The sequence below is a fragment of the Panthera leo genome, chromosome A2, assembly GCF_018350215.1.
Source record: "Panthera leo isolate Ple1 chromosome A2, P.leo_Ple1_pat1.1, whole genome shotgun sequence".
Lineage (NCBI taxonomy): Eukaryota > Metazoa > Chordata > Mammalia > Carnivora > Felidae > Panthera > Panthera leo.
The window spans coordinates 74730715-74754064 of NC_056680.1; the positions used below are offsets into that span (position 1 = coordinate 74730715).

The 23350-nt window shown below is 40.2% G+C and overlaps 1 gene segment (V, D, J or C); it reads right to left on the reverse strand.

Annotated features, from left to right (window-relative positions):
- Positions 1-1982: 1982 nt before the first annotated feature.
- Positions 1983-21278, reverse strand: LOC122213149. The segment is given in 6 exon segments: positions 1983-2579; positions 4874-4921; positions 13466-13591; positions 15123-15452; positions 21015-21122; positions 21212-21278. Coding segments are annotated over 6 exon segments (822 nt in total).
- Positions 21279-23350: the final 2072 nt, after the last annotated feature.

Below are 23350 nucleotides of genomic sequence, written 5' to 3' on the forward strand. Positions count from 1 at the left end.
TGCATGTCTTCTATTGAGCCGTGCTCAGCTTGACTCTCCAGTCATTTGTCCCTGTGGAGGGACTTAGATGATTCAGAACATGACATTCAATTATGCAGTTGACTAAGGGCTTCCATACGTCTTGAGCTCTTGTGAGGAAAGAAGTCCCTCCCTGTTGCCCGTCTACACTCTACCTTTGCTAATAGTGTCATGTGCCCGGGTCTTGTGTCCCCCTGTCTGCACTGACAAAATGAGACAGAAAGTACCACCTGAGGAAATCACACACCAGGGAGAAGTGCAGATCCTTGGTAGATGTCAGGATTAACTGGGGCTACGAGAAGTCTGCGGGCTGTTCCCCGCAGAACAGAGGCATCAGACTGGACTGAAGGTGCAGTGTCTCAACAGTCCTGGTCATACGATTCCCAACTCATGAAGCAGCTACTTGAATGAGCTTGGTATAAAATGGGGGAACCCCTTGACCACAGCCTAGGAGTATGTTTGACAGCAGTCCTACGCGTGTGCAGATGGATATTTTCTTTTCATTAGCTGTGGCCTTGTGGAAAAGAGCAAGCTTGGCTGTGGTCTAACTGCCCTTATTTTATCTGACAAAACCTACTACCCCTTGCACAGTCCCAACCAGTGGGGGCCGGTTTGACTTCAAGCCTTTTCCACGAATCAACCACATTTGACAGAGCACATAGACCAGAAAAACCCTGAGAAAACAAAACACCAGCCCCTTCCTGCCCCCCACACTGTCCCCTGCACCACCGCCCTCCCCCTCTCTGCACCTGCCAGTGCAGAGCAGAGCCCGCAGGGCTGCCCAGGTCGGGTTGGGGAAGGGAGGGGCTGAGGATTGGAAGCCACAGGGGACACTGGCTAGGAGTGCCCGGCCCTGAAATCAGCCCACACGGCTCTGGGTCATTTGCTAGTTTTCCCTTTGCCTCTGTGCTTTCCACACACAGAAACAGTTGCAGATCAGTTCCAGGTCTCTAAGTAGAGGCCCAGGTATTTGGTGTAAAGAAGAAGCCTAATGAAATTCCTGAAAATGAAGAAGTGGATGGGAATTAAATTTCCTCCTTTTGGTATCTGGTGCGTCTTGTGCTGTTTCCACCTCTACTTGGTCTCCAAAACACCTGTTTCACAGCAAGTGAAGCTGATTCTAAATAAACAAAATATCCTTCTCAATTTTCAATGAGACATTATTCTAACTCTAATATATAAAAGTTTATACTTTACTTGCATTCATTAACAAAAATAGAAAAATATACCATCACTTACTTTACCCACCTACCATACAATGGACATTTTGTTTTACACCCATGTGTGTAGAAATGTACACACACATGTAAAGGTGTGACACACGTGTTGATGTGTGTGCACGTCAGCGTAGGTCACCTATTATTTCTAATAGAGCCGCCTACGGTAGATGCTGTTGTGGACTTGCCACCCATGATAATAAACTCATCTCATCCACACAACTCTGGGAGACGGGTCACTTTAACTCCATTTTACAAATGAGAAAATTGTGGTACAGGGAGTTCAAATACTTATAGACCCAAGATTTAAACTCAGGCATGTGGGGTTCAGAGTTCAAGCACTTAACCCCTGCACCACCCTCCCTTTCCGGTGTTAGTGCAGCTCTCATGGGGTTTTTGTGACATCAGGAAACATGGTGCACGGGAGATACAGGCCCAGGTCTGAGAACATGCCAGTCACATGACATGTTACACTGTCATCACAAGAGCGTCTCAAATCAAATGAGTCTGAATCTGCTGCCCTTGGAAAGAGAAATAACCTGACACCTTCGCTGGCTGTGGCTCCCCTGGGGCCAGTGCCCCAAAGAAGGCATCACAAGGACTCTCTCAGGGAAAGAATTTGAAATGTGGAATTGACCATGATTACAAGCAATGCTGAATGTGAAGGCTCAGTTGCCATGTTGTCCCTTACTTTGGACTCTCAGTTAGATTTGACCAAATGAATGTCCACAGAGGCAAAAGTAGGCTTTTGATTGTTTTTATTGTGCCTATTATGAAAAACAGCACAAAGTTCAGGCAGCAAGGATGAAGGCTTCCATGTATGTAAAATAAAAGGCCTCCAGGCAGTTATTTGTATAAAGAGCCCCAGGGGCCGCTATGGAAGCTGCACGCCGGCTGTACTCAGAGGTGAGGGTGCTGGGTGGCTGAAGAGCTGGTAGACGTGAAGGAGAGAGCGGTGCTGAAGCCCCTGTGGGTGCCCCCTGGCCCCACCCCTGACTCATGGCAGAGTCTGTTCTTGGTGCAGAGTGACATTTCCTGTTTGCCCAGGAGTTTGCAAACCCATTCTGCAATGATGACACATAGAAAAAGACAACGTGTGAACTGAAATGAACCACCCAGAAAGAAAGCCCCGCTAGACCCACAGCAGACACTTTTAGTGACAACAGTCAATGGAGAAACATGGACCCTGTGCCACCACGGGTCAGGAACTCTTCCCATTGTCACAGAGTGCCGCTCTCCCAAGCAGACAGATGGCGGTGATGACGGTGTAGACCATGCTCTTGACGAGGAGGAGGAGGTAGGTGCAGTAGGCAGAGGTGTTCACGAGCTGCAGCTGCAGGGGTTCTAAAAGAAGCCATCGGTTAGTTTCACCTGTTGTTTTGAAAGGCAAGGACTTATTAATGGGAGGGTGGGTGACATTATACATTTCAGACGACCTGGGTTGAAGTGACACCCCCACACCATCACAACCTGACTATAAACATCTACACCCCCATCAGCACTACCACCGTCACCAGGACAACCAGGAATCCAGCTTGCAGGTCATGTCATTCAACAAACTCTCTGAAATTCAATCAGAACATTCTAAGTATTAAAGGTAAAGTATCATTTTAAATGAATGAATCCAATGGGAAAAAAGCATTGGTGATAAAATAGCTTTTAGCCCTTCTTCACCCCAACTACATCTCTAGTAAGAATAATAGCCAATATCCATTAACCACATCCACCTGGCACTTATTTGAGAGCTGTGCAAGCAAAGCTTTGATCTTATTTAATTTTAAATAACCTATGAGATTATATTTTCATTCCCCCCTTACAAATAAATTGAGGACCAAGAAGGCATTTGCCTGATGTTATACTGTTAGTAAGTCCCAGAAACATGACATTCAAGCACATATTCTCAGCCACTCTGTAATTCTGCATCTCTACACGTAATAAGTGCCAAAGGCATCAAATAATTAAGAATGAATATAAAGTTGACTTGTTGATTTAAGCATCTTAGCCATTACATGTTGTACTTTGAGTCAGATTCCTAGGAATCCATGGAAATTTGGTAGGGTTCATAGTGGGGTGGGTGAGAGGTTTTTCTTAAGAGGGCATAATATCACATGGAAGAAAGGGTTTAATACAAATTCTCTCAAACTTGAGTTCATGGCTTAGTTGCCTGTCCTTCTTGAATATCTCTCATTGTAGCTATGATGTTCTAAGACAGTAGCTTTTATTATCTTTTGAAGTTTAGAAGGAAATATATGATGTCAAGAAATAATTGATATCAGTGATGGTGGGACAGACTGGCTACTCCATGAACCACAAGGCTGTTGGTTCCTGTGGAAATTTCCCTTGCCGGCTATATCTCCAGAGGTTCAGAGCTCCAGAATCATTCCCTCCTGGTGTGGAAGGGACCTCAAGTGGTGATGTGCTCACAACTCCTTACCCTTCGTCAAGTAATAGTTAGTTAAGGTCCAGGGGCCCCTTGATATTGGACATGGAGGGCAGATCGGCAGAACTAGAGCCAATGCTCCTCATCACTTTTGTGGTACATACGTGGGGAGAAAGGGCCAGAAACCATACTTACAATGTGCCAGCTAAATGAGATACCCTATTCTAGACATTCCACATATGTGGCCTATGTCTTCAACAACTGAGTTAGGTGTTATTTGTGTTTTTCCTGGTTGCCTCAGAAAACTTAAATAATGTACCCATATTCATGCAACTAAAAGTGAAAAGACTGGGTTTAAAATCCAGTCTGTGGCACTTGAAGCCCTGCACTCACATCTCCTCCCAATGTGTGCAGCTGTCTCAGGACCTTGGCTTTGGAGTTACAGGAAGAATGCAATCTTAGTAAGTGTATGAGCTCTTGATTCAGATGGCCTGGGTTGAAGTCTCAGACCTCACTGTGTGGCATGGTTCAAGGGACTTAGTTCATTTTAGTCCATTGCCCTCATGTGTAAAATAGGAACAGAATGGGTGAGTATTAAGTGAATTAAACAAAATGCAGTGACGGTACACACAGAGTCTTCTCTACAACAATCTCTCAGTGTCAGTTGATGTTATTAACTATGAGTAAGAACAAAGACTCAAAAAAAATCTAGAAGCCACTTGATATCGTGTTTTCCTCGGTCAGTAGAAGCAGCGACCACAGAAATGAGTGAAGTCCGTTGCTGAAAGACTTAACAGGCCCTCGCTGTACCCCTAATTTATATTCTTCTCATTCCCATACAAGCATTTACTATGTGATGATGACTCCTGGGAAATGATGGACTGACTTAAATTGTCACTTAGTCCATTTTGCAAGATCCAGCCATTGTGAGATTTCTACCTGAAGTCAGGGAAGTTCAACAGTTAAGTTGATCAGAAGGAAAAAATTCTATAGCATAACATAAAAGCAAACATATGGAGGGGCGCCTGGGTGGCTCAGTCGGTTGAGCGACCGACTTCGGCTCAGGTCATGATCTCGCGGTTTGTGAGTTCCCCCGCATCAGGCTCTGTGCTGACAGCTCAGAGCCTGGAGCCTGCTTCTGATTCTGTGTCTCCCTCTCTCTCTGTCCCTCTCCCACTCGTGCTCTGTCTCTCTCTGTCTCAGGAATAAATAAACATGAAAACAATTCTTTTTAAAAAGCAAACATGAAAAAACTTACCATTTTCATCTTTCAGAGAAGCTTTTGCAGAGTTAATAACAGTGAGATCTACAAGAAATGAGAGCAATTATTACTTGATTGTTCATATCCATTATTTGACATGTGTCTGTGTTGTGGATAGATGGATGGATGGATAGATGAATAAGATAGATAGATAGATAGATAGATAGATAGATAGATAGAATTTTCCATCAGAGAGGAGAAAGTCATTATAAATAGGAGCCCCCAAATTCCAGAAATGGCTGGTCTGATTCTATGTAATTCAGCAAATCAATTCATATATTGTGTTTCTGCACATGAAGCTGTTGAAGTTCATGAATGATGCATTTTTTTTGTCACTACTGGAAGGTAATGTCTAAGACATCATTGTTTTCCTTCTTCCCCTAGCTCGTAGCACAGTGCCCACTGTAGATGTTCTATAAATACTTGTTGAATGGAAAAATAACCAGAAAAAAAGTGACTGCTATACAGTACTCAGCACCCACTGGTGACCTGAAGGATTGCTACCAGATAAATTTTTCCAACCCTAGAATCCACAACAGAATCTTACATATTGTAAGGAGTCTAGATAAATTTCTCATCTAAACTAAAGAAAGCAGCCCTACTGTTCAAATCTCATATGCCCCAGTATCCCCAATTACTGTACATGAGTTTTGAGAGTGATTGTGTTTGTGAACATGGCAGCAATCCTAGTGAAAACCAATACACATTGAGTGATTGTTACTGTGCCAGGCACTATGTGAAAGGTTCGCATGCATTATCTCATCTGACCCCCAGTGACACTGACGTGAGTGGAAGTTGGCAAACTCCACATTAGACAAGAGGAAATAGACTGTAGAGAGTCCAAGTAACTTGCCAAGAGTCCTACCCTTTACGGACAGAACCAGTACTCAAAATGATGGTTTCAGGGGTTTCCATGAGCTAGAGCATGAGGAAAGTTCCTTGTAAACCAATCCATAGAAATAGAACATAACTCCCCCATTGTGGGCTCTCAGAAATCGCCTCTTCCAGTATCTTAATGATTCCTAACAAAAGAATATTTTTATTACAGAAACTCAGCATTTCAGCTCACTTCTTTGCAAGGATAGAATGACAGGTCAATTCACACTGATAGCTGTCTGAATACATAAAACCTAAAATGAGGGCTGTATTTATCTAGAGTGGTAAAAGAAAAAAAAAAGCCCACATACATACAAAGACAAAATTCCTTGAAAAGACCATGGACGCTTGGATGCAGGAAGAGAGAGTTGCAAGGTTATTCTGATTTATCCTCTTTCTGCTCGATGTAACTTTTTCCACACACACATGGTTCTGGGGTGCAATTTTATGCACTCCACACAATCTAACTTTGTGCGGTCTTAAAAAAAAATGGGTTTGTGGGATACACTTCGTGGTAAATCCCAAGAAGGAAAATGTTAGTATAATTATGTTAAATGTTAAAAGATCCTCAAGAGCTGACTTTAAAGTCACTTAATAGTCTCTTTCTTTTCCATACAGTGAGTTTATTCATCCTATTGGGCACCTGAAACTAATATAGCACTATATAGCTAACTGGAATGAAAATAAAAAACTTCAAAAAAGATAAATAAAAATCTCTTATCACCACGCACTGATTGACGTAAAGACAGAAAGGTAACAATTTTCATATAAAAATTGTGTGTCCTAGGTGTTCTTTCTCAACGCAGGTCGGTTGAAAACATGGACCACGTGAGTTTTTGTCTCTCTTCAGAATCACTTCCCTGTTTTGTGCTTTCATGTATATATATACATATGTAAGCTTTTATTGAAAACAAAACAACAAACAAAAACGTACAAGAAACAGCACTAGAAATCTGCTGTAGACTTGCATTAATAGAAAGGCCCCATTAACCTTGTTGCTATGAGAAGACCTTGGGAGACATTCATTGCAGAAATAATGCCAAGTGAGACATGTCATAACCAGGAACTTCGCCCTTACCATCGTCATTAACAGGGAACTTACTATATAATTTACTTCTCTCCGACCAATAGAAAAATCAAAATATTACAGGCCACTTCAGCTCAGTGCTTACATTAAAATTATGTTTACCTCATTTGCTGCCTCTCTGTGTCTTAGCTGTAGGAATAAAAATTAGGGGTGACTGTGTGAGCTTACTTTAGTGTGTTTCAGGCAAAGGTATAAGTAAATACAATAAATATATGAATAAATTCATTCATGTCATGTTTCCAACAGCAAGGATTGTCATCAAGATAATTTCATTTGCTCTTCATCACAGCCCAGGTAAAAAATAAATGTTTGATCCTGATTTGATCATTGGATAAACTAAGAATCTGTGAAAAACAAAAATTCAACCAAACAAACTTTAACGATCTAACCAGCTGTATTAAACGATGCATTAATGAATCGGGCAGCATTCTATCCAGCAGGTAAAGGGGAGCTCCAAAGGGCTACAGGAAAGAGAGGAGTGACAAAAAATTATTAGCAAAGAATCCATTGTTTCAGGCAAGGTCACCCTCCTAAGGAGAACAGAGGGTGTCAATCAGTAAACTTCCTAGTGAGGACCAGGAAATTCCATGCCCTGGTTAAAGGCTACAGTTCTGGGTGTTGAAACTGGGTTGGGCAGGTATGAAGTCTTGGTATACTGGTTTAGGGCCTTAAGCTAAGTGAGGCCACTTTTGAGCCTGTGGTTTTCTTTTTAATAACTCCTTCTTTTGATCAGACTCTTAGCTTAAGTGCTAGATGGCATTAAAATAGAAGGCATTAACACCACTCTCAGCAACTGCTCTGAAGTTCGCACAGCCTTCGTATTTCTCTTTGAAATATTCACTCTTGTGATGTTCGCAGGTAACCACTTCAAGTTTATGATTTTTCAGTTGGTCATGCTGTTCCCTTTATTTTTGTTTGTTTGTTTGTTTGTTTTTAATGTTCTTAATAATCTCTAGAGAGATCATTTGTTGGTAGGTTACCAGCGCTGTTGCATTTAAAGAATTTGAGAGAACACCATGCACCAGGCAGATTAGTATCATTACTATAAACCAGATAATTCCCCATGTTTTGAGTACAATTGGAAGCCATCCTTCCCAAGACTCAAAGCAATTAACATCAAATAAGTAATAAAGACCCTGCTGAAGGAGTCACTCTTTTAAACAAAGTGGCTTGCTCAGTGACCTGATGTTGTTGAGTTTTAACTTCCCCAGAACTGTTAATCCAGGTATAGCAAGCAGTGTTGGCTACAGCACAGACTCAGCGTTGCTCAGCTAAGAGATCATCAAGGGTTGTCTTATTTTCAAGAATTACTTTCATCAGAGTCTAACGATTTTTGTTGAGTAGCCATTGCTTTAGCAAGAGGTGCTGGAACGATTTTAAGAATGAAGGAGAAGGTCTTGATCAAATCTCATTTACATGTATCCTCAACCAGGGAAGTAGGGCTCTGCCAAAGGAGTGAATACTGGTCATTAGGCCCCTTCTAACTCAGAATGTATATTTAGGGCATTCGACCAATTAGATGGTTTATTTAGCTTAAGGAATGCTGGGAGCAGGGTTAGATTTTCTCCTAGCCTAAAATAAAAGGTGTTGTAAATTCCAGAGGTTATCCCACCTTGGCCATGACCCGGGAGATACAGATGAGGGTGTTATCTTTCCAGGCCATTGCCAGAGCAATGGAAAAGAAAAGAGGTAGAAAGGATTTCATGTTTGGTTAGAGTATGAAGTCTCGGACCCTTGTTTAGGTGAATGCAGTCATCTTAAATGCCCTATGGTGGATGAAGAAATGAAAAAACAAAAACCAAGAAAATGGGGTTTGCCAAGGAGCTAGGAGGAACCAGGTGATTGTCTTGGTTTTTCCCTTAGCCCAGACTCTTTCTTGAATACACTGATGTTGTTTTCCCACTTTAATTTCTATGATTCAGAAGTGACTTGTGCCATGTTACAAGGACATCAGGACAACGAAGTCTGGCAATGAGGGACATTTTTTGGAGAACCACATGGACTTTAGCTACAGGTGCCCCAATCTTATAAATGCAACATAAAGAAAACTTAGTCTGAATTTTTATTTGACAATGGTTCCCATGTGCTTTAACATATCAAATAAGGCAAATTAGTTCAGCAAATTCTTTGGAATGTTCCAGGTCAAAGAGACTTAAGCAGACCAAAACTCCAAAGAAAACAAACAAACCTAAAAACCCCAAAAAAACCCTTGTCCTTTGACAGTGAGAAAACCAAACTGTAATGCTGTACCTGGTAACTTAGGGATTTGAAAATTTTTCATTCCAATCTTAGTCGGTCCTGATCACACATAACATCCCTTTCTAAACATCCCCTTTTTGTAAACCTTTTACAACTTTTTCTTTTACATTCAGATATTGTCCTGAGTTTGCCCTCTTTAGATAACCAGGCTTGTTTAAGAGAAAATCCTTTTTCCCCTTCAAAAAATATATTTCACGGGTGCTTGGGTGGCTCAGTTGGTTCAGCATCCAACTCCTGATTTTGGCTCAAGTCATGATCTTAGGGTTCCTGAGATTAAGCCCCTCTTCAGGCTCTGTGCTGACAGCACGTAGCTCACTTGGGATTCTCTCTCTCCTTCTCTCTCTGCCCTTTCTCCACTTGCTCACTATCTCTGTCTCTCCAAATAAATAAACTTAAAAAAAAAAAAAAAACCCTATCTATCTATCTATCTATATCGGTTATTCAAACTTTTTCTTACTAAAAATACACATCTTAATTTCCTCACATTCTGCGTTGTTTCCCTTATCATTTCCACTAGTTTAATTACACCTGTTAAAATTTTTAACTCTTAGAAAACTTCATTTTTAATAAAAACAAAATGCAAGCAATTATGAACTGTTAACCAGCAAAACATAAACAAAATACGTTTACAAACAGTCCCAAATTTATCTTCAGTTTCTCTGCAATAAAGAAGCCCAAAGTAGATAAACCTATGTTTATTAACTAATAATTAACAAATTAACTAACAATTAGTTAACTAATAATTTGATATTTTTTCTTACTGGGAAATGATCTAGATATTTAAGAGTGTAACTTAACATTTGTCCTAACTCAGCAAAACATTAATGTTTTAGGTTACCGAAAAGATTTGGGAGACCATTTAAAAATGCATTTAAAATTTTTCACTTTATTTACGTGTATTCAATTTACTGGTTCTTAGCAGTTTTGCTGAGATTACCCGTAAAACTTTTATGAGACAACAAAGTCCATCATTCTCCCAAGCTATTTTCTTTAACATTTTGTAACAGAGATCACACCTACTTTTTCGATTTTTAGTAAACCCAGACACGTGAAAGTTTTAATTTTAGTGCTGATAACTCTAAAGACATTCCTATTTTACTGAACCAACAACCAAATATTTGCCCAGATCATGTGAAGTCGAAACACATTTGGTTAGTTTCTATCTTTCTGAGATGTTTAGAATGCCCAATCCTTGAAAGTGCTTGAGTTCAAACCAAAGAAATGGAGCTCTTTGCAAACTAATTTTGACAATACCGTCCAGAGAGAAAAATATCTCACATTGACGACGTGTATTTGTGGACACACAGATCGCTGCAAAGACCCTGGAGTCACTGACATTTATGGAGACATTTATGGAGAAAGTGTTAAGGTTTGTATGTGTCCCTGGAACTACGAAGGACACTGAGCCAGGGTTTAGGCACAGGAGCCCTTTAGCAGTTTTTACTTTAAAAAGGCCTCTTTCCCTTAGTTTCCCTCAGTCCCAGGCACTTGTGGGCTGTGTTTACATTTAAAAGATGCGATCAGATGGATCACTTTGAGGACAGAGAAAGAATGCAGGTTCCTGCAAGAAGGACTTTGCTTTCCTAAAGCCAACCATCTATAAGCCCTTTTCTGGAACTAGGAGAAGTGTGGGGTTGGGTGAAGGGACAGGGGAACTCTGGATTGACCCAAGAGCTGCATTTCTAGTTCTGTTCACATTTGTCAAGACAGCTGCTCTCAGTGTCTCAAAGACTTGGATTTTTGTGAAATGACATCACAGGTTGACCGAACCTATCCAAGCTCATGAGCCTTAATTTGCTTCTTTCCCTCTGGGTGCTTCTTTCCCTCAGTTTTAAGTATTCCTGGCAGATGGAATAACTCCCCTTGGGTGTAAGATGGGTCCCCAGAGAGGGAGCTAAGGATACTACCCTCCCCAGATCCAGGATCACCCACAGTGACAGCCAGAGGAAGGGAACCCACAGCCGCATGTCCCAGGCAGGCAGAGAGCTAAGAGCAGTGACACAGGATGATACCAGCAAGGAGGCAACGGCTGTCTCTGGGAGAGAAAGGATCCATAAGCAATGGGTGTGGATTTGGAAAGGGTGGGACAACAGGAAATTTTCTTATCCTCTCTGACCAAGCACTGGGCAGAGATTCAGAAGAAACTGATTCTGCTGAATTTCCACCCTTCGCTAGCTTCTGGCAGTTTTTTCAGGACCTCATCTGCAGGCCCCAGTATTTACCAGAATTTGCACTTTGCTGTTTAAGAGGGTGGCTTACCAGAAAATCATCTAGTTTCATCATCCCTGGGAAGGTCTCATTTGGGGCCCTCCTTTGAAGGTAGAGATAGGGATGTCTGTAAGGCCTTTAATTTGGCAGATTCCTCTTTATGGCTGTGTAGTCTTTTTGAGTAGGAAAACATTTCAGACTAGAAATCAGTTTTCAAAGGAGCAAAGAGAGGAGAAGGAGGAGTTATGTCAGCCTTTTGCTTTGGGTACCTCTTCCATCTTTAATTTTCCATAGCCTTTTGCAATCAATGTTTCAATGAAACTAACTTGGCTCTTTCTTTCTTTCTTTCTTTCTTTCTTTCTTTCTTTCTTTCTCTTTCTTTCATCTATTTATAATGAGAGAGAGAGAGAGAGAGAGAGAGAGAGAGAGAGAGAGAGAGAGAGAGAGAAAGCAGAAGCAGGTAGTGGAGCAGAGGGAGAGAGAAATTTTTAAGCAAGGCTGCATGCCCAGTGCTGAGCCCAACTCGGGGCCCATGACCTGGAAATTATGACTTGAGCTGAAAGCAAGAGTCAGGCACTCAATTGACTGAGCCACCCAGGCACCTGAAATTACTTTGGCATTTTAAACCTTTCAAACCTTCTGCTTGCCAATTAATGGAGGTGTTCCTATTCTGTTTAATTTGAGTACCCTTGCTTTTAAGGGCACTTCTTAAATGATCTTACCTAATTGGAAATTCTTAAATGACCTTATCTAATTGGAATGTTCCTAATTATGGCCATTGTATTTCTAGGCCGTAATTCCCCTGAGTGCTGGCAGCAGGGGACCCTAGACTTGAATGGAGTTAACCCACACTTCTGTCCATTCATAAGTAGCCGCAAATGAGGTGTAGGCGTTTTTGTGTCCCACCTTACTTTGGGGTCTCCAACATGATGGTTACCAAGCCAGTTCTACAGGACACAAAGGAGTGTGGTAAGATTTTGCCATTTTTGCTAGATATCTGTACGTTCCCGGACTATAGCTGTTAGTAAAATAAGCAGGTACACCAGAAGGTGGTGGACTTGACTCTTTAGAGTTTCAGGGTCCCGTTAGCTAAAACTTTGGGCTTCTTGGCGCCAAACTAACACCTAAAAGGGATGTGCCCTGAGTTGCGGTTGCGTGTGTTTTACATAGTAGCTAGCTCTTTGCGTGGAAATTTTCTTGAGGTTGATGGGTGACTTAGTGCTTGATCCGACCCATCCCCTGGGCAACTTGTACTATCAGGGGAGTGTTCCTGAGACGGTGAGCATTCTAACAGTGTTTGTTTGTTTGCTTATTGTTCCTCAGGCTTTATTATTATTTTTTTAATTTAAATTCAAGCTGGTTAACACATAGTAGCATTGGTTCCAGTAGAACCCAGTGATTCATCACTGACATGTAACACCCGGTGCTCATCCCGTGCCCTCCTTCGTGCCCATCACCCATTAGCCCATCCCCCCCACCCACCTCCCCTCCGGCAACCCTCAGTTTGTTCTCTGTGTTTAAGAGTCTCTTATGGTTTGCCTCCCCCTCTGTTTTTATATTATTTTATTTTTCCTTCCCTTCCCTTCCCTTATGCTCATCTGTTCTGTTGAATTCCACCAATGAGTGAAATCATACAATATTTGTCTTTGTCTGACTTATCTCGCTTTGCATATTATATACTCTAGTGCCATCCATGTTGTCGCAAATGACAAGATTTCATTCTTTTTCATTCTAACAGCCTTTAAATGTGTGACCTGTGCCCGCCGATTTTGTGGCTTTTTCCATCTCTGCGATCCCTGTTAGCAGTAGCCTTTATCTCCACAAAACCAGAAAAGCAGTTATGTGCACCTTCGTGTATGGGGGGGTGTCTAAGAGATGCTACTTTGTTCTGCCCACAAGAAGGTTCTGTGTGTACCACCAACAATTCTCCTGGAACCCTGCTAAGGTTTCCACTTTGGGAACTGTGGTCTGAAAGGTTAGTGGCCTGGCTCCTGGTGGACGCTTCTGCCAGCTCAGCTGGGCTCCAAATATGCCAGCTCAACTTGGGCTCCAGGCATAACCCTCTCCCAGCCCAAGCTGACCCACCCTGGAAGTGAAGGCCAATTAGATCAGGAGACTGAAGGCAAAGAGAGTGGAGCTCAGAACCAGGAAGAACTCACCTATAGCCCTTGAAAACGGTGAGGAATATAGTGAACTCCAAGGGTTCACAGTTACCACCCTTGTGTTTCGCGTTGTCTCTAAATGCCCGTGGATGTCCACTTCAGATCCTGTCGCTGCCACCAAATCTGTTAAAGGACAAAATTTCAACCAACTAAATGTTAAAGAGCTAATGGCTGTATTAATCAAGTGACTTATGACTCAGGCAGCAACCCATCTAGCACGTAGAGGGGACCTCTAGGATTATAGAAAAGGAAACGTCATCAACAATAAGGATGGAGAAAAGGAAATTATTAGCAAAGAATCCATTGTTTTAGGCAAAGTCACCCTCCAAAGGGGAATGGTAGGAGTCAATCAGGAAAACTTCCTAGTGCTGACTGGGAAATTCCCATGTCCACTAGTTAAAGGTCACTGTTCCGGGGGTCACAATTGCACTTGGGTTAAGTGGTATTAAGTCTTGCTATAGTGACTTGGGGTTTAAGCTAATTGTTGCCATTGTGGGTCTGTGGTTTTCTTTCTAACAGGCACAAGAAGACGAAGGCTGACTTCAGAATTTTAGACTCGTATATTGAGTCTATCACATGTCTTGTTGCTTTTGCCCTGTGGCTTAAAAAGTGCTTGTTAACCACAGGGAAAAGTATAAACTGGTTCTGTTCAGTGGGCCCTCGGGGGCCTTGGTCTATTATGTCAATGCTCAGGACTTGACTTCTGAGTCCAGAGAGCTGCTGGATCACATGGCACAGGGCACATTCAGCTGTCTGCCCACATGGTCTAAATATGTCCAGCATCTGCACCAATGGGGTTCCTCTGGGACACCATGCCAGAATCACGAGTGACCCTGAGTGATTAGGAAAAGTATATTCGTTCTACTGTAATGATCTTCCTTGGGACAGTGGTCCGCCCTGCTTCCCTCCTAGGCCTGGCACATGCTCGTACTGCAGTAAGTGTTTGCTGGGCAGCATTTCCCAGGGGTAGAAATACGTTCATGGTGGAGCATGGAAGAATGTTTGTACAGATTAGCCTCACACAATCTTACTTACCAAATTTCACCTAACGGTGGTGTGTAAAATTCAAACCTGAGAAACATACTAAAACCTCAGCAACCAAATTACTATTTTTGTTGAGCTGCGAGCTGGCTCCATCAAATGAACAGCACTTTGTCACCTATAACTCATTGTTTATGGGTTATACTTTGAGTAGAGCAGGACTGAAGTGAGAGGGACTTTGCTGAGTAGAACATTCCTCAAAGATGTATAATTATTCTTATTTCCTGATCAAGTAAGATTATCAAAAGTGCCCCCTGTTTTTGAGCATTTATGGTGTGTGGGGTTGCTAGGTGTTTTTATGTGTATTGTTTCATTTAATCCATTCAATGACACTAAAAAAACATCACTGTGACCTTCATTTTTGGGTGATAAACAAGTGAGAAAGGCTATAACAATGAGCCATAGTCTTTTTCTTTTTCTTCGTATGTTCTAAAGCCCATACTATTTTAATTCTATGGGGAAATAGCAGGACATTTTTGCTACCATTAAAACCAACAACACTAAGGAAGGATTTCTATTTGCTTGTTTTCCATTAATTCTTGACAGAAAATGTGTATTCCATTGCGGAAAAATAGGGTTCTGGGAGGTTACAGTCATGTGTACATGCACATACCTGTGTTTATTGAAGGAAACAGAATCTCTTGATCAACACCTCCTTTATTCTTCTCATGTCTGATGACACATTTGTGTTCTTTACCCATTGACTCTTCACTCACGGTCAGCCAGGTGTATTTCATGTATGTGTCCTTCGTCTTCATGGTGTTTCCCTGCTGGGATTTCAGAATTGCTCTGCCATTTTTCTCTTTCCAATCTATCTTGATAACATCAGGGAAAAAATCCTCAAGAAGACAAAGATATGTTCCAGCCTTATGAAGTTTTCTTTCAGCAACTGAAGGAAGAAAAATCGTGGGCTTGGGGGAAGTGTGCTCATCAGGACTTTTATCTGTGGGAGAAAATGGAATAGCATAAAACTATTATGAGAGAAGCACAAACATTGCGTGGTTTGGAACCACTGCCACACATAGTAAAAGGAAGGAAAAGTTGCCATAGAGTTAGTGCTTACAATGGCCTTTCCTCCACAGTGGGCTATGAGTTGCTTACTTTCTTAGTTTCCATGGGGAAAAGAGGTTCAACAGGTTATGTAATTTGCTCAGAGTCACAACTACTAAGTGGCAGAGTCTGGATTAAAACATGGAATTTTGTTAGACAATACAGTCACTTGTTTGAATGGGAATGTATTTCTAGGCATACTTGAAAATCTATCAAGTTGACTTTTTATCTTCAAATAAGGATCCCTTGCCCACTTCTGATACTGAGTTCTCCTTGATTTCTGATTTTATAGATAACCTTGCTCTCACATCTGCACCATGTCAGGATTTTGAGTAGGACAATGTTTAAAGCTGCACCTCTAAATGATCTACAATGCCTTTAATTTAGAGACAAAGTGGCAATAGTTCCAAATTTTTTATTTAAAAAAAAATTCTGATTATTTTCAGAAATGCTCTTACATTAATCTTACCAAGTAATTCACTATTCAGAACTTTGTTTTTCTTTAAGGAAATGTTTACTAAAAGCACATTTTATTTTGGAATTTCATTTGAAGTCGAAGCATGACCAGAAGACCAAGCTTTGACGCTTAGCATCTCCCCCCAAATTTGAATCTGCCCTACAAGCCTGCTGAACTTATTGGAGTACCCCACAATTCTCTTTGATTTCACCTGCTGAACATATGCAACTGGCATAATGTTAACAGTTACGGTTCTAGGGTTTCCTGTAGACATAATGTCAAAAAATATATCAAAACATCAGAGTTGTCAAGAGCATGTCACTTGAATGTTGGAATGTTACTTGATTATACATTTATTGTTAATTTAGTGAGTGAAATTATAAATAGTAGAACACTTTCCTGTTTGATTTCCAACTGAAACACAAATGTTTTACTCATTTTTATTTTGGACTAGTTTGGAGTTAGAATAATAATTTTATTGGCAACTTCCTAAGAAAAGAATTGGACTTCTCCTTTGAGAAGAAAAGGAAAAAATATTCTTGAGAATTTCTCCCTGTGCAGCAAATCTAATTTTTATGCTAAATCAGCAAGCAAACAATGAGGAGTTTTTACTCATGCTGTATATAGAATGAGACCGTAATATATTTGCTTTAACTTTGTATATCTTGCTTATAGTGCAAGTAGTATTTTATTGATCATAATAGTAAGATACTCTATGTGTCACCAACTATATACGTGGATTTTAATTTAAAAAGTTATCTTTTTTGAAACAAGGTTAATGATTTAACTGTACACAATATTTACATAATTTTAGGCTCTAGTCAATGCATTAAATAATCTAGCTTTCATCTTAGGAAGTTTCATTTTTTATAGGAATATTTGTGATTCATTATAGTAAAGAACTTGAAAATCAAATGAGTAACCTGCTCAATGTCCGAATGGTGAGACACGATGCTTGCCTCCTGCCTCTTTTCCTTAGCTAGATTTCTGAAGTTCCTTCTTTTCAGGATAGAAGGAATCTTGAACTTTCACAGCTTTCTCAATGTGATAGTTAACTGAGCATTAACTTGGGTACTTGGTTATATACGGTTCGCGCCTATATTTTGGGTAATTATATTACATGTTTTTCTTTCAACGTTCTCTTTGAAATTTAGTGAAGTGTCAAAATCATTTCCATGGTGCATAAAATAGAAACCAGTCTACAAAATGAGTTCATCCAATACATTTATATACATTCATAATAAAAAGTAGAAGTAAATTGCCTGAGTTTTATATATTTTATTAAGATGAAGCAGTGTGAATTCTACATAAATTAATCAAATGCAACCGTATTTTCAATTAAGTGTGATATTTCAAACCTGCATATTAATATTGATTCAAAATTCCTCTATTTTATCCTTCTAATTTTTCTTTTATTAAATAATTATAGCTATCTCATATGTGAATAAGACTTTCAAATTTATGGAATTTTCAAGCATATTTAAAAGTACTAACTATATTTTTAGCTATATTTCTACGTTTTTTTCTAACCCTATTTTAAAAGTTTGTTTTTCTACTAAAAAAAAAGTATGAAGCCCAAACTTGTTGATGTTAGAGATGATATCAATTAACATAAAGGATTAATATTTAAAGTATATATGGGGCACCTGGGTGGTTCTGTGAGTGGAGCCTCTGATTCCTGATTTCAGCTCAGGGAACAATCTCACGTTTGATAGGATTGGGCCCCCGGGCAAGCCTAGCACTGTCAGTGTGGAGCCTGCTTGGGATTCTCTCTCTCTTGCTCTCTCTGCCCCTCCTTCGCTCAGCTCACATTCTCTCTCTCTCTCTCTCTCTGTCTCTCAACATAAGTAAATAAATAAAAACTTTAAAGTACATTGAAGAACTACAAAAATACCAAAATCCCCACATTGTAATTTCATTTTTGTTGCCAAGTAAGGGAAGAAAAGTCCATTAAACAGAAGCAACTACCTCTAAATTCAAGTTATTTGTGTATCCGTGGACAGCAAGGGAACTTCCCATTGGAGCAGTTAGAAGTACAGCTGACTCCTCTGGAGAATTTCTGCTCTGTCAGTATGATTGGCTACAGACCACCATCCATACTGGATACAATTCTCCCTTTAGGTTCGAAATGGGGCAATCTCCATCCAGCACCCATTTGGTGTAAGACAACATGCCAAGTACTTTATTCACAGTCTCTCATTTAATTTTTATATGACTCCTGACTGAATACATCCTGTTATCCCACCTTATGAGTTGAGAAACCGAGGCCAGAGAATAATCTCCCAAGTTTGGCTAGAATCTCCCACCATGGGCCTTGATGATGGAATGACGAGATCGATGGCGGCTTGCCTGGTCCTCCAAGTCTCCTATTGTCGCATTAGATCCCTAGACCGTCACCTGCATGACCATGTCTGCTGAAGGTCACTAACTGTGAATGACACTAAATGTCATGGTTTCCAAAGCAATGATGTAGTTGTAGCAATGAAATGCATTTGTTTAAAGACCATTTCTTCATTTTATAAAATGGATGTGGAAGGCAATGCCCACTCTTTCATTTCACATTCCTACTAAAGGACTCCGGCATTGAAGTCTGTTTCTAATTCTATGGTGGGAGAAGCATAACGTAACTGAAAACTTGGTGGGCTTCATCCTTTCAGTGAATAAAAAGGATGCAACTACACAACATTTTTCTACTACATTGAACTTAAAACTGTACCTGTGTTTCTTGCTGGATCATCACAGGCCTTTTTTCCTTCTCCTTTCCTTAGTGCTTTTGGACTTCCATTTTTATTTCGTGGCCTAACTGTACTTGCGTATTTTATTTCAGGCCTTCTCAAACTGATTTTGGAAATACGCAGTATCAATGAATGAGAAATAGTTGGTGCGTTAGAACTCGTTTCTTTTTCTTTTTCGAAAGGTTTATTTAGGGAGAAAGAGAGATGCAGAGAGAAAGTGCGTGAGCACACAAGCAGGGGAAGGGCAGGGAGAGAGAGGGAGAGAGAGAATCCTGAGCAGGTTCCATGCTCAATATAGAGCCTCATGCAAGGTTCCATCTCATGACCCTGAGATCAGGATGTGAGCCAAAATCAAGAGTCAGGTGCTTAACTGGCTAAGCCACCCAGGTACCCAGAGCTGGTTTCTCTTTCTGTCCCAGAGCTTGATAGTTGAGTAAGGTCTAATTTTGAAGGTGACATGAAAAATGGGAGATGTTTGCTAATCTCACTCTGCACTACAGACACAAAACATGTGGAATTCAAACACACTGAAATGCCAGAGCACACGGTGAAGCTTTTGTTCCCGAAGTTATGCCTCATGAAGCAGGGGCTGCCTTATGATTAGGTCAGTCCTGGGCAACCTCTCGTTTTAAAAGACATTCCTCTAGTGCTTTACTTTGATCAAACATATAATTTGGACAAGATATCAACCTGAAATAAACTCAGTTAATGCTACTTTAGAGGCAGCACTGGTTAAAAGATAAAGAAGTTTAATATGGCTTAGGTAAATAATACTTGAGACTTAAGTCTCTATACTTTTATGTTTATGTTGTACATATATAGAATGACAGAATAAATGGAAAAAAAATGCTTTTATTTTGTAATTGTCTTTTCCAATAAAATATCTAGTGATCTCATAAGAGGATCCTAAAACAGACATTGTGATGAGTCAGCAATTTTCTACAAAGCATACATTTTAGATGCATTTGAAGAGTCTGAAGAAAATTGGTAATGAAATGTGAGGGCAAAAAAGGCAGTATTTCTCAACTGATGTTTGTAATGATATAATCTTTACTTTGTAGGTATATTTCAAACATGATATTAAATATTTTAAATGAGTATTTGATTTATATGTGTATCAGTATAATTTTATACATCCAAGTTGTGACATAGTCCCATCTTACATCTCGATATTTCTGCTGAAAATGAGAGATCACCTTACGTTCAGGCTAACAATATTTGAGGTAATGCTTAGAACATCCAATCATTTCTAGATACACGTAACGATGAGTTAGAAATTGAAAGTGTTTCTGTAGATACTAATTGTTCTTAAGTAATGTGTAGACTAGCTACTAATTAATACAGTTTTCTATACTCCTGATTTCATCCAGTGGGTGGTAATTTGAATTCTGTAGCATTGACTTTTCTTAAATCGCTGACCGTATCCCAAGCTATGTGGTACCTGTTTCCATACTTAATTTCATTCAGTCCTCACAACATCCACTTGACACGGTTGTTACATTGACAGAATAAATGGATGGAATGAAATGGATGATTACACAGAAAGTGATAGATCCAGAATCACAGTCCACATTTTTCTCTGCACCACATTCTTCTAAGAAAGATTTTTCAGCACCTCATGACTTATATCTGTCTCACCATTATTTCACTGGATTTCTAGAATTTATACTGAATATGTGGTCAGTTGAAAAAAAGAAGACCAGAAAGTCGCTTTTCAATTTATGAATTTGTTTGTGCCTGTGATCGTGACCCCTAAGGAAACCAAAATCTATAATTTCTCTTAATTTGCCAACATTTTTACCACCTTTGTGAAAATTCTTTGAAACTTTTTTTTCACTCGATCTAGCAGGCTAGAAACATCCCTGTAAGATGTTTGCCCACATTCAGGCAAAATTTCGTCTCTAAGGCTAATGAAGAATGAACACATTTACTAGCCTGGATTCAGAAAACACAAACCCAGCTCATGACATTCTTGGATATGTTTGTGCGGTTAAATATGTCCATACCCGGTATGAATCACCTTCTGACAAAATGACAAGTTTATCAAATTTTGGTCCATTCCTTTCCTTTGTTTATTTTTGGAATCAAATAAATAAGACACACAAATTTCATTATAAACCTTTCAGCACAGAAATCCCACAAGGACCTAACATGCCCACCCCTCAGGGACCCCCAGTTGCTCTAGCAAGTTAGCTCCTTGTCAGTGTCATTCATGGGAGCTCAGGTAGCAACTACCCCCAAGGACTGGGAAACAGTCACCTACCTCTCCAAGGATCCCGCTGCCCTTTGTGTCCAAACTGGGACCGAATCCTAGCATTCTGGGCCAGCACCAGCCCCTGGCCTCCGCCCCTGCATTGCCCACCTCCCTTCCCTATGTTATACGGAAGAATGAAAGAATATTTACCTGTAACCCTGAGCAGTGTGCCAGGACCGAACACTTTGTGGTTCTTCCAGCCATACCCATTCCACTGTCTGAAAAGCTTTTACACAAATCTCCCTTTGTGCCCCCTTCTAAAATTGTGCCCATGGGCGCCTGGGTGGCTCAGTTGGTTAAGCATCCGATCTCAGGGTCTGTGAGTCCTAGCCCCACGTCAGGCTCTGTGCTGACAGCTCAGAGCCTGGAGTGTGCTTCGGATTCTGTGTCTCCCTCTCTCTCTGCCCCTCTCCTGCTCATGCTCTCTCTCTCTCAAAAATAAATAAATATTAAAAAAATAAAATTGTGCCCATATTTTCAATATCTATATAAATATAAAAAGTAGGTCTTGCTAGCATTAAACAAAGATGAATCTCAATCCCATTAGAGATGAACGCAGTCAAGAATGAATGGACTGACCCCTCTCTGCCTGGGCGGCTTGGTTCTGTCTTTCCATTTCACTCACACGATTTGGAGAGTATGATTTTACCTTTTCTCAACATTTTCCTGAACCTTCAAAATCTCTTTTTTTTAAAGGTTTTCATGCATCATATCAGCTCTTTTCCTAGAGTGTAATTTACAGTTACTATTTCTATAATTTTCAAAGAGGAACAAAAATAAAAATAATATAATTGTTTAATTAATGAGTGTTCAACATTTTTATAGGTATTGCTTTTTCTATATATTGAAGCGTGGGTATCTGGTTTGATTATAAAGCAAATTCTTCCCAGAATCCCATTCCAACTGATAGTAGCCAGATGAGTTATTCCAGAGTCTGAAATCTTAAAGGTGACCTCTTAAACGTATTTATTCCTGGAAGTCTGCACTTTTGAACTTGAAATTACCCTAAGAGTTTCCAGGGCACTGATGTAAAGTCCTGAGCTGCTCATCAGAGGATCCTGTCTGGTCTGGTCTTTCTGCCGCTGTCCCGGCCTGAACGGAAAGGTAGCTGTGGGTCATGTGGCCGAGTTCCACTTGTAGGCCACCTGCTCCAGCTGTCCTGCCCGAGTCAGTATTTCCGGCGCACTTGATGCTGATGCAGAAAGAAGACTGAATGCAATGGTGTGGAAAGGACTTGTCATTTTATAGCAATACCCTAAGACTCACACTGAGAATTTAATAAATGCATATTGGACATGACTTACATGGGGTGAAGGAGGCCATTTCAGTGCCATGACTGTTTTCTGCATGAGTAGTAATACAAATTATGAGCCTTTATTAAACATTCAACTAAAGAGACGATGAAAAAAAGTCAGTCTACACAAGAGTAAAAAAGTATCAGAATTAAAAATGCAGCTTCATGTTTCTAATATCATATAATGGTCTAGACAATGCTGTTTGGAATGAACAAGTCTCTGTTGGGTCCCAAACTTTGCCACAGCAACTTGCCATGTGACTTTAGGCAAATAACTGAGCTTCTCTGAGCCTCAGGTTCTTTATCTGTGAAATTGGAACAAAGGGATCTCCTGTATAGTGCTGCTGAGGATCAGGACAAGACACTGAAACTATTCACCCTGTCACGGACTCTGGAGCTGAAATGGTTTACTGAGCTCATGAATCCCATTAAACTGGATCATTTCTAGTCAATATCACAAGAGTCACAATGGCACAAATTTTGACTTGTCTCAGCCTGATTTCTAAGAAGCCAGAGTAATGAGATAAAGTGGCATTTATAGGTGTTTAAGTCATTTACTGTGAGAATTAATGCTTTTGCACTGTTGTTAAAGATGAGATCAAAAACAATCATAGATTTTGCAGGTTATTAGAGAAAGGAGCACTGTTCATTTAAAAAGGATCACTATCAATAGTAAAGGTACTCCATCAAAGTGTTTCTCAAAAGCATCCTGAACCATTAACTTACACCAATGGTTTATAGAAATGATCCTAAAATATTTTAATTTCACGCCCGAGTCTACCCTTGTGTGTGTGTCTTGTCTACAAATAGAATCCAATCTATTTACAAGCAAGGGAGCCAATAAACCATTTGCAAAGTAGTTTTGCTTTTGTATATAGTGACCAGTAGCTGCAAAATTGCTGTCCATATGCTGAGGTGATCCAACATTGTTTTTTTCTAAAAAGCATCTATCAATTTTTCATTCACAGGCTCAAAATAGGACAAAGTTACTTACCAGTGGAGTTACTATGAGCCTAGTTCCTTTTGCAAGTATCTCAATCCAACCTGGTTA